Here is a 12,641-nt window from a genome sequence, read left to right on the forward strand (position 1 = left end):
ATGTCTGTAAAAATATAAAAGATGATGCAAAGCGCCTCCGGTGACATTGGATTTAATCAAATCAGTAATAATTTAACAAGTTTCTGAATTAAAAAAATTATACAACTCATATCATAAACAATTTTGGTGTTAAATGTGAAAATGTTTAAATATTATAAAAATTTAGAGTTATCCTTAAAAACAACATCACGTAGTATTACTACAACTGGAGTAAATGCTGTTTCCATAACATTAAATCCAATATTTTAGATAGTATTAGTGGTGTTCTTATTCAAACAATAACAACAAAAAAGAATTTTACAAAAAAATTGAAACTTGTAGACATGCTTTTCAATTGTATCAGAAGCATATTTGGAGGTCTGGAGATATTGATAGTTTTTTAGAAGAGAACTTGCTATAGCTGATGACCAGGTTGTTGATATTTGTCCACCGATTTCTGATTATTATGATAAAAAATATTTGAAGAAATTTTATCCCAAATAGAATTATATTTTAAATTAATTTTTACATATAAAATTTGTTTATCAGTTCCAATAATTTCTAATGTTTTATTAATAAAAAAATTTAACCATTATTCGTCATTATCATGTGTTAACATCATTCTGGCACTTTTAAGCTTTTCCCGTAATTGTCTGCTGGCTAAATTGTGACTTTTCTACGTTATAATTGTTAGCATTTTATTTCTCATCCCCCCACTGACAAAAAATTAATGATAGCAGGTGTGCAAGCACTTTTTATCCTGTCTCATTGCAGCAACGCAGCCTTGATGGCGCGTCAGTATAATTTCCAAGGAGGTTTGAGATGGCCGAAATTTTCCTACATTTTTGTTGTCATCGGCAAACTTAGTCGATCTCTCTTTGCGTTTCCATGCAAGAACACTTTAGCAATTATTATTATGAACTGCTTAGTTAACTTTTTTGGACCTACAACGAACAAGTACTTACCTAAGCACTTGTAAAAAAGCTTATTTTATTGTGAAGTAAAATTACTAAAAATGCAATTATAGTAATCGAAGTCCCGTAGCAAAAAGTTGGCTGAAATTTTGAATTTCACTTCAGCACATCGCCTTATAATAATCTTCCGCAACAGAATGTTTAAGCCAAATTTTACCTACAATCCTTGCTAACCAAAACATGTTACCTGGAAGTTTAACGTGCCATTTGCTAAGCAGCTAGGATAAACTCCGCACTGAAAGACCTTGGCCTCGAAAATCTGGATACAGTTAACTTGTTCTTGCACTTCCCCCGAAGGGGAATAGTTTGCCGTAGTAATAGGCTTTTATTTACACATCTATACCATCACAAAGCACCACAACCGACAGTCGATATTGGCAAATTCACCTAGAAGTTATAAACACTGTCCAACAAAAAGATTAAAAGTGGGTGAACGGACTTTTTTCCTGCGAAAGTGTTTACGATGCGTTTCTAGCTTAAGTTTTTCGGTAACAAAAGAAACAGCTGCAACTACATGCGTGCGAACTGAATGATTAGAAAAAACGTAAATGCGTGAACAGTTCAATAACAAACTGCCGATTCCAGAACGTAATTGTGATACGGTTGTGGCCAACGTGGTCTGTCACTTCTTCTTGCCCGTTGCTTTCTGGGCAGATTTGGTTACTTTACCGCCAGATTGTTCTTTTTTGGTCACAGCCTTGATCACCCCGACAGCTACTGTTTGTCTCATATCACGCACGGCAAAACGACCTAATTATAAAGTAATTTATTAACGTTGAGAGCAACTAAATAAAAAATAAGCGTACTTACCAAGAGGAGGATACTTCGTGAAAGCTTCGACGCACATGGGCTTGCTTGGTACCAGAACTGCAATGGCTGCATCATGGGTTTTGATAAACTTGGGATTATCCTCCATCTTTTTGCCACTACGACGGTCAAGCTTCTCTTTCAGCTCAGAAAATTTGCATGCAATGTGTGCAGTATGACAATCAAGAACCGGAGAATACCCAGCCTGAATTTGACCGGGATGGTTCAAGACGATAACCTTGAAGTGAAAGGTCAGGTTAAAGCCCACTGGCTAGTGCAAGGTATTATCAATGAACATTAAATGTTTTTGAAATTTTTTTTTTTCTGAGTTGTTTTTACAAAGTTTATTAAGTTTTTCACCTGAGCTGTAAAGTTTTCAGCAGCTCTTGGTGGATCATTTTTGGAATCGCCAGCAACAAAGCCTCTCTTAATTTCTTTTACAGAGACATTCTTCACATTAAATCCAACATTATCTCCTGGAGTAGCTTCTGTCAGGTTTTCGTGGTGCATCTCCACTGATTTTACTTCGGTGGTAAGATTGGCAGGGGCAAAAGTAATAACCATTCCTGGCTTTAAAATTCCAGTTTCTATTCTACCAACTGGCACAGTTCCAATGCCTATGAAAGGGACAGTTTTAGGATTATTATAACTGCCGTTGGGTATTTGAGAAATAATTTACCAGCTTACCGCCAATCTTGTACACATCCTGGAGAGGCAAGCGAAGTGGGCTATCTGTAGGACGTTTTGGGGGAACAATTGAATCCAAAGCCTCAAATAAGGTCTTGCCTTTGACCTCTGCAAACAAGCTAGAAAATAACATCGTAGAACTTTCTTACCCTATTCGCTAATTTACCTAAATGGGTAACACTTCTATCAAGTTTGGTTAAGTTGTCTATTTGAGTATTACCACTGCCTTTGCTGGCTTCTCTGACCCAAGTCTTAAACCAAGGCATGTTGTTCTTAGTATCGTCATCAGCAGGAAGCATATTATCACCATGCCAACCAGAAATTGGAATAAAAGCAACCGTCTTTGGATTATAGCCAACCTTTTTTAAATATGTCGTAACTTCCTTGACAATTTCATTAAACCTAAAGCACAAAATGAAATAAGTGTTTCTTAATATAAGCTTGAGTGATCACCCTAAACTGCTAAAGCCTCAACACACCGATTTTCACTGTATTTAGGTTCAGTGTTATCCATCTTGTTGACAGCAACAAGCATTTGTTTTACTCCAAGTGTGTAAGCAAGTAAAGCATGCTCGCGAGTTTGTCCATTTTTGGAAATACCAGCTTCAAATTCACCAACACCAGCAGCTACAATCAAAACTGCACAGTCAGCCTGAAAAACACAAAGGATTGAGCATTTTAGGTGAGTTAGCTTGAGTATAAGACCAGAAACAAGTGGTTTTAATTATTAAAAAAGACAAGCTGTAAAATTGAATCTAATTTTCCATACATACACTCAAGTTGTGTTTAAGTGCATACATAATAACCACACTCCGGCAATGCATTATTAACTCACAAGCATCGAGTGAGGAGCAACATTTTAATTTAACTCCTGCAATCTTAACTTACTTGTGATGTTCCAGTGATCATGTTCTTAATGAAATCTCTGTGACCTGGAGCATCAATAATGGTGATGTCATGGTTCTTAGTTTGAAACTTCCACAAAGCAATGTCAATGGTGATACCACGTTCACGCTCAGCCTTCAACTTGTCCAATACCCAGGCGTACTTGAAAGAGCCTTTACCCATCTGAGAAATTAAAAATGCATTCAGTTAGTTGAAGTGAAAAAAGACATGAAAAAAAACGAGCAACTAAAAACTGTTATCCCGACGGCAAAGCATTGGCAGTTTGAGAAACTCTTGGGTGCAACAAACAACCAAAAATGGTGTTTTGCAAATTTTTTTTAGACCCAATGGAAGTGCATACTTGGGTGCGCAATTACACAGTAAAATACACTGTTTGACTTGTTTAATCTTCAGATCAATTGAAAATTGAATGCAAAAAAGGTCTATCATAGTCATTAAGTGCAACACAGCTCAGTAAGTGGGTATACAGTACGCTAAACACGCAGACTGCATTGTTATCAGGTTGTATGGGCTAATTTATCAGTTCTCAACCTTGAGTTAGGATGGCATGCACTTTCATTGAGTCTCTTAAATCGTTTTGTTGTGACGCAAACCTGGGTCATCAAGTATTTTTTGCGTGACTACTTAGTTTTCTTTCTTAAAACTGCACATTAACCTTTCTTACTATTTAACCAGCAAAGTCACATATGACGTCCGTTAAGTCAGATTGCATTTATGAGAAAACAATGCGACTTTAGAAATATGTTACATTTAAAAACTTATAATTTTTTATTGTTTGAGCAAGCTGATATAGGCTATTTCAGACAGTGGTAGGCATCTTTTTTATTAAGATCGTCCAAATTTTTACTTTATTAGTAAATGAAGGCCCGGCATAAAACTTTGAACTATACTTAATGCAGTAAATGTTACTAGCTAACCAACAATTTTAATGTGGTTCTCTTTTCGAAGCAGACATATGTTTGTTTAAACTTATTAGGACAATTTCAATTAACTTTTAATCTAGTGAAAGCATTTAACAGGTTTCAACAATATACAGTAACCTGCAAATAACTCGCATTATTTATTTCAAGTCGTATTGCGGCCTTTAATCTAAAATATACATTCGTTTATTGGGGCATGGGTTGAAATTCCACTAGCTGATTACACTATAGCAGGGGTGTCATCATTAAAACTTATTTAACGCCGCGAGCCTTAAGGATAAAACTTAATTGAATGTTTTGTGACATGAATTGGAACAGGCAGCGAAACAACACCAAGTTTCTGATGTTTTTGACGATTTTTGACTGGGATATTTTGGATTATTTTTCTTTTACATCATTATGTTTTATTCATCTCCTCGCAAAAGCATTAAAGAATTAATAAACAATAATGAAAAAAGCAGCCTAAATTAAGCGTTAGAATGAATTAATTTATTCTATCGTATGGTGGGACAACTGCTGTATTGTACGATTTGTTGTAATCTTGTTACTTGCTTGAAAAAAAGTAAGCTATACTGTACAATGATCTTGCGGGCCGGAAATAGTTTAATGTATAAAATAACATTGCAGGCCAAGTTTTATTGTAAAGGGTGCCGGGAGTTTGACATGTATGCACTATAGCATTTAGTCCTCAGTGCTTAAAATTAAACAAATCCATTATGAGATATGAAAGTTGGATTTAGCTTTCACATATTGTTTGAAATTATAGTTTCGTTTGAACCTTTGTACATAACTTTTCGCTGGGTGTGATTTAAATACCCTTTGAAAACCCAAGTTTTTTAACTATTGTCCAAGTCACAATTGCTAAACAGTTGGGTAGTGAAGGATTCACGTTACATACAAATAAGCTTGTATTCTAAATATAGTGGGAGGTTATTGGTTGTGTTTTTTAGAAGTTTGCCGTTATAGCTGTAGTTAACCTTTATTTAAGACGGTAAAAAAAACAAGAAGTGGAATGCTAGCACTAAGTTAATCAGGATAATAAAATAAAAACACCGAAACCATCACTCAGCCCACATCCACTTGATAACAGGATACCATATGCGGTCCATTATATTTTGCTTGAAGGGACATGGCCAACAGCTTGCCAGCCGCTAGTCTAAGAGGTTGATACCTGGACTAATAAAAACTGCTTTAATAGGCACTTACCTCAGCAGCTTCTTTCTCGAATTTCTCAATAGTTCTTTTATCAATGCCACCACATTTGTAAATCAAATGACCAGTGGTAGTGGACTTTCCAGAGTCTACATGGCCAATGACAACAATGTTGATATGAGACTTTTCTTTTACCATGTTGTCTTGTTTGTATTAAACGTCCCAAGCACGAAACCAAGTTAACCTGAATATAGCATTTAGTAAGGTACGGTAATTAAAAGCAGCTAATGTAGTACAAATGCTATACTAAAGTATTTAACTTTAACAGTGCAAATTTAAATGATAATATTAAATCAGTTTCACTGTGAAAAGGGTAGGCTTAACACCTCCCAATCCAACAGTTTTTACTACACTATGATACCAACTAAACATTGGCTGGTTAACGTTTTTAGACTAAAGTTACTGAGTCGGCATTTGGTCATAGAAAATTAATATTATAATTATGTAGACTATGCTTTTAAAGAAGCTTAAACAAATTAGACAGCGAAATTAACAATTGACTAACACGCCTGAAATACTCAAGCAAAATACGTCGAATTCCTTCTAAAAACCTATGCTATATCAACGTACAAATGTCAGCCTAGTAACTAAACTTCCAGCCTTAAATAACACCAGGACTATAATAACTACTATTATTCTAATGAGCATCACGAAAATACATGCCACTTTATGGCAGATTCCAGTGGATTTTATAATGCAACCACTCACCAGCTTGCACTGTTGAAAAAGGACCTCAGGAGTGTGAGCACGTGACACTTCGAAAGATCGCTTGTAAAAGGCACGCCTGTTCTTTGTTTGTTCTTTTATGACCTAAATTGCGCAACCCGGATATGGCGTCAAATCGTTGACACGTAGCAGCCTCATCCTGCTGAAAGTTGATGACGTAATAAAAGCTATTTTTTTTAATTTCAAAAGGGGAAACTAAATAAACTTTACTCTCGTAGAATAAATTTTTGGTTGACACAATATTACATTTAAAAAATATGCTTTCATTAACGTCAGTTAAGTGAATACCTATTCTATACCATACCAGCTTAAAACACAACATTATATTTAGATTTATAGTCTTACAAGAAGAATGTAAAACAGTTGTTTTTTCAAAACAGTTCACAAATGGTAGGGTGGGCATAATTTTGAATCCTTTTTATATATTTTCGTGGCGAATTTGTAAGAAAGCTGAAAGATCCGGTAAAACGTACTACTTTTGCAAATTTGGCAAAGACTATCGCTATAAGGCATTATATCGGAAATATGCTTCTAAACCAGAATTCAGAAAATTACCGAAATGTCGATGAAAATTATTCGGAATTTCAATTAACAATTTAGCTCACTTTGACTTGGTATAAGCCTAAGTATAAGGCTAAAAACTGTGACCAATTTCAGTACAAGTAAATGAACACCACGTGGCCTATGAAACATAAAAACAGATCGAACAAAAGTGCCATCTTACTCAAACCACAGCAAAAACTATAGTCTTGTGCTGACTTTAAAGTCTTAAAAGTAGTTAATTATCCCATTGCATTGTTGTTTCTGTATTGTAATTACCACATTACGAAAAGATAATCTTAAAGAAATCAAAATGTCTTCTTACTTATTCAAATCATTTCTTAACCGAATTGTTCATTAAGTCATTTAGGTCAAACCATTTTTCTCTCGCATTAGCACTAGAAAAGCAATTAGAAGACTTGCCCACAACCGTCTGCGTAAAAGATTAAGGGCACGCCCTAATTTGATGTCAATTGTGCAACACATGGCTCAAACAAGCCACAGCTGAAGGTGGCAATTAGAAGAATTTCGATTGTATTATTTGCAGTTAACAACGCATCAGCCGAACTGAAACCGATTCACTATATTAAATTATTCTTAAACTTTTAGTTCGGGCGAACCGACCAAATACGTCTTACCGTTTCTTTCGTTTGTTTTGTTCAACTTTGAATGACGTGGTAATTTGACATCGTTGCAAATCTTTAACTCGTACAGTGTTGTGGTCGAAATCTTACACGTTTCTATGTGTGTCACGAGGATGTAAGCCGTCTGGAGCTTTTGTGCTTTCTGACCTCAAGCGGTGATATGATTTTTTCCCCAATAAGTCTTTTGTGAGGTGATGTTGCAACGCGTGATAACCGCGCGAGCAGAGAGCGTTTTGTGTCAGAAAAGATTAACTGCGTTTCCCGTAGACGCATTGTTTGCGACAACAAAGCGATGTTTTAAACGAGATAAGAAATCAACCGAACGAGACACTTCAAGATCATCATTAACTAAACCAGCGGTTCTTAAGCAGTGGGAAATTTTGCAAGTTCTCTTGGGAAAACTATTAAACCAGGGCTTTTCATCCTTTTTTGAGACGGTTCTCACTTTTTAGTGTCACGAAAATCTCATCCGCACGTGATACAGTCCAAGTTGTAAAAGTGTAAAACGTTTGGCAGGCTGGCGATTCGCCATTCGTTCAATTTTTCTTGGTATTACTTATTGAAACTAAACATTTTATAAAACAATCCATACTAACATCCGTATATGTGTCAGTATTTGTAACCCAAATTCGACCCGTACGGAAACAAATTGCAACACACACTTGTTTGAGAGTTTTACTTTGCTTTAAACGTACGTTACGTCCGGGTTAAACTACCGAAGTCTCAATGCGAACCGGATTCGATTTTTAGTTGCGTAACCGATTGCAATTTCCTTGAGCAAGGTATGAACAACGCTTGCTTTTGTTCAGGGGTCTTGATCAACAGTTCCAAATTCGCATAGAACGAAAAAACTAAAAAAATAATAAATAATGTGTGTATCTGTCTAAACTTCCCCGAAGACAAGATCGGTAGCCGAGGCTCCCGCGATGAGAAATCATCACCAAGTTTAAATTGTGGAAAAACTTCCCTCAGTTCGAGAATCAAGTTTTTGATACCATACTAGTTTGTCGTGCAACTTTTTTATGCCATTCACGTTACCATAATTAGGCCTATCGAATAGTTAAAGATTTCTTTGCCAATTTTACGGGCTTGTGCAATGCTCCATATACAAGTGAATGGAGTGGTACATAGCTAATACGGTTGAATGTATTAACAAAAAACTTTTTCCTATCTATTATCTACCTCATAATAGTGCGAATACGCGAATGTAGGCTATATATCTACAGGTTACTCCAGGTAAAATTATCCCATGCACCAGTAACATCCATCTTTAAGATTTTATTAGCGATGTGTGCATAAAAAAGAAACATCGAGAGCTGAAAGTGGGCAGTAAAGTTAAATTAAATATGCACAGTAAAAAATATGCAAGAATCCTCTTAACTCAAACCGTTTTTAATACGATACAAAGTCAACGGTTGAATCGCGCAAAACCATTTAAAATACTCAAAAATCTCCACTTCTATAAGTCGATACAAGAAAGACGCACATTCTTGTGTTCATAAAAGCACCAGATGACTACTTTTCAACTAAATGTAAAGCAATGAGATATAGCATCGCCTTGTTATTATGTTGCTTAAGAATAAAAGAAAATCAGAAAGACGGATTTCCGCACCGTGTTTGTCATCCGCACTAGATTTTTTTCTATACACACTATTGAGCACAGTCTCACAGGCTGAAAAGCACTAAATTAAATTATATATCTTTTGTACACAAAAATCATGCTCACGAAAGAAGTTGTATTGTAAATGAACATATATTGTGCGCTACAGCTTACTGTTTAATACGCATTTTACAGTGTAATCACTCTCCATTACCTAATTCGCTTACAGCCTTACACGTTCAAAAAGGTGTGGCCAACTTACATTTGAACTAATGTTGTGGAGTATTATATATTCCTAAAATGCGTAGACTGTGATACGTATAAGAAATGTAATGATTTCATTACAACAAACTCGTCAAATTGAAGTGTTTGCTTGGCTACACTCAATTGTGTTTAGAACTGAGGTTTAGTTAAGCTTTAACGACAAAACTGTTAAAACCAAAGAGGGAAATTTGAGTTAAGTAGTTGGCGTAAATGGGGAAACAGATGAAAAAGGTTAAAAACCACTGAATTAAACCATAACATTGTAATTTAATATTTTCTTTTCTTAAGCCCTTGTCTCAATTAAAGGGTTTTTGTTTAAATCGTATAGTATGATTTTCCCTTTACTCATTTACTGTCTATAATCTATATGTTTATTTTTTCAAAATGAATTATTTGTTTTTGTTTTTGTTGCTTTGTGCTTGGTTTATCAAGGCAAGTATTTTTTCAGTTTTGCACACTGTTATCTGCGTGTAATGTACTCAAATTTGTACTTTTTTAGGTTTTCTTGATTACAACGCTTTGATGTTTGTCGTTTTTGCCTGGTTTCATGTCAACTCAACCCCGGTAAACTTAATGCCGGTCAACTCAACCCCGGACGATTCAACTCGGACAACTCAACCCCGATCAACTCAAATCCGGTCAACTGAAAAAACGGTCCGTTTTTGGTCAATTTCCATCAGTCAGAAGTTTCTCGACAACTTTGTCTACTCCAGATATATTTCTTGTAGGCTAACTTTTTTCAATATTTCCCCAAGTTTCAGTTGAATAGCATCAGAAAAAAAACTAATCAGAACAAAACCACCGCGACCCATACGATATGCGCTGCTAAGATGTCAGCCTGGTTGTGTGCGGGTGCGGCTGGAATATTGACAAAAAATGCAGCCTGTCCAGTAGATGTACGACTATCGTAACTTAAGTGACAATGACGTGGTCAAGGAGGGGCAAGGCGTGGGTACAGTTGCCCACAGAAAAAATGTTCCATTCGCCGATAGATAAGTTAGTGCTGTTTAATAATAAATTTAGGTAGGCTATTACACCACATTTCTGTACTAAATTTCGATTTTTAACCGTCGTTCATGGAACCCACTTTGGAAACACTGCTGCAGATGATAGCACAGGGATAGCATTTTGACTATCAATTTCATATATTGATGACACAATAATATTAGCGTATACCACAATTATTTTATTAATTTGCAATCCGACTCTTAAGAACAATTAGCAGGTTGCGTATCCTGTCTAGAATTTCCTAAACTTCAGTTGAATAGATTATTTAATGTCAAAAACAATGAGTCTTATTAATTAATAATTAATTAATTAATTCACTTTTATGCTTCTCATTGTTACTTCAGAAAAACAAGAGAAATAATAACAATATTTCTGTCCATAAAAAAAGGATTTTAAGACTCCTAATTGCCATCACAGCGCATTTCTTTATTCACGATCACTTAAGGAGATTATCTAAGAGCAGTTATGATCCACTTCCTTCTCAATCACTCATACTTCTTTATCACCAAACACTCCCTCTAAAACTATAACATGCAACAGTACATATATACACTGAAGGAGCGCATTAAAGAAATAAAGTTTCATCTTGTGGCACAATGCGCTTATCAAAACCGGAAATTGTTTGGACTTGTGAACTTGAAGATTTATAGTTTGGGTGTCAGTTCTAACAATTGCTTAATTATTAATGAAACGAAATAAGTATTTATCAACCGCTGACTATTGGTTATTAATCGAGCTGAAGACATGCTTACGTTTAAGTTGTCAATCACACAGGCGTAATTTCGAATACTGCGAGTTCATACTGTCAGGCGGATAACATGATACCGGACAGGTTGTCAAACAATTATTCTCCTATTGGATAACAATTCTGTCGTGAACTGAGAATGAACTTATGACAAGTATGACGTTATGCAAAAATAGCGCGGTGAATATCAGATATATAGAGATATTTAGCGAAATATGAGTGTAAGTTGGGTCATCATACCGTCTTGAACTGGTATCATTTTTCCATGGAGGTTCTGTATATAACCTGTTATCAGTTTAAGGTTAAAGTGCAGAAACGCAATCATGTAACAGTAATAGGAATCTTAAAGTCTGATTGGTGACTTTTAAAGCTATATGAATGTTTATTTGCGTATGCCTGTATATTTTGAAGATGTGTTCTAGTAAACTGTTAGCCAATCTTCAATAAATTGATGACGTTGGTCGCGTTATTGCGTTACAGCCGGCAAGCTACGTATTAGGCCAGCTAGTGACTATAGACTAGAGCAGTGGTTCCCAAACTTTTTCAGCTTGTGGCACACTAGAAAAATTAGAAAACGCTCGCGGCACACTTACAAGAGAAGAAATGTTGCTTTAAAAAATTACCCTACTCTATCGACAATGCTATAATTGGTTTCATCGTCACATGTGCTTATTTCTCAGCTATTGAAGCAGCTAGAAAGCTTTTAAGTCGCATATGCTTGTCTGCATGCCTTATTTTAAATATTTATACAGTTCTTTTCCAAAATTCCAAAAAGATTCGCGGCACACCTGAGAATCTGTGGCGGCACACAGTTTGGGAATCACTGGACTAGAGGCTAATCGGCGAGGCCTGGTGAAGATTAAAACTGGTTAAATGATCACAGTATATATAATTTACTATACTATTAAACGCCACATCACAAATTTCAACTTTAGGTGGTTCAAAGATCAATGCTTGTTTGACGGATCTGCACACGTCAAATTGAACGGCATTTTGCAAAACGTGTCAAGATTACATGCATTAATTCTGGAGAGAAATAAAATTTTCAAAGATTAAAAATCAAACATTTTTACATGCTGTAAAATTTACCTAAATACTTTCCGCAACATTAACCTTTTACGCGGAAGTTGCATAAGGAGTTTGTTTTAAGGAGGCTTATTTGTTTGAAAACAGGGCCAGTGTCTTATCTTATTTTTTGTAGTAAATTTATCAAAAATCCAAATATTCGAAAACAGCGTCATAGGGCTCAAGGAAATTTTGCACGTAGACCCGCATGCGTAAGATTACCTCTTACTAGAATATTAAATATTTCACATAGCTCATCTTATATAGGTTGTGATAATATTATAAATTAATGTAATAAGTTTATAAGATTGTGTAAGACATAGAATTCTCGTCCATCGAATCAGCGAAGCATAACACTGCGTGACGTAATCGATTACTTCATTCTTATTGTGTACGCATTATGAGTTATCAGTTTTCTTATTATTACGATCAACGCCGCAACATGTAAGTCTTTATGTTTTTGCTGTACCAATGTTTTATCTAAACGTAACTTATTAGCTTAAAGAAGCTTCAATATAATCAGAATATACAGTTGTCATTTCTGTGCAATCATTGTTGAATTCA

General features: G+C 35.4%; 1 protein-coding gene across 1 annotated transcript; it reads right to left on the reverse strand.

Annotated features, from left to right (window-relative positions):
• Positions 1 to 1,227: 1,227 nt before the first annotated feature.
• Positions 1,228 to 6,315, reverse strand: LOC143446506 (elongation factor 1-alpha-like). The gene is made up of 9 exons (XM_076946165.1): positions 6,194 to 6,315; positions 5,480 to 5,669; positions 3,336 to 3,515; positions 2,927 to 3,099; positions 2,668 to 2,849; positions 2,448 to 2,555; positions 2,121 to 2,377; positions 1,764 to 1,998; positions 1,228 to 1,703 (listed from the first exon to the last, which is right to left on the reverse strand). Exons 2-9 carry the CDS (start codon positions 5,621 to 5,623, stop codon positions 1,576 to 1,578), a joined length of 1,407 nt encoding a protein of 468 aa, XP_076802280.1. The 5' UTR covers positions 5,624 to 5,669; positions 6,194 to 6,315; the 3' UTR covers positions 1,228 to 1,575.
• Positions 6,316 to 12,641: the final 6,326 nt, after the last annotated feature.

Source organism: Clavelina lepadiformis, chromosome 1, assembly GCF_947623445.1.
Source record: "Clavelina lepadiformis chromosome 1, kaClaLepa1.1, whole genome shotgun sequence".
NCBI classification, from domain to species: domain Eukaryota; kingdom Metazoa; phylum Chordata; class Ascidiacea; order Aplousobranchia; family Clavelinidae; genus Clavelina; species Clavelina lepadiformis.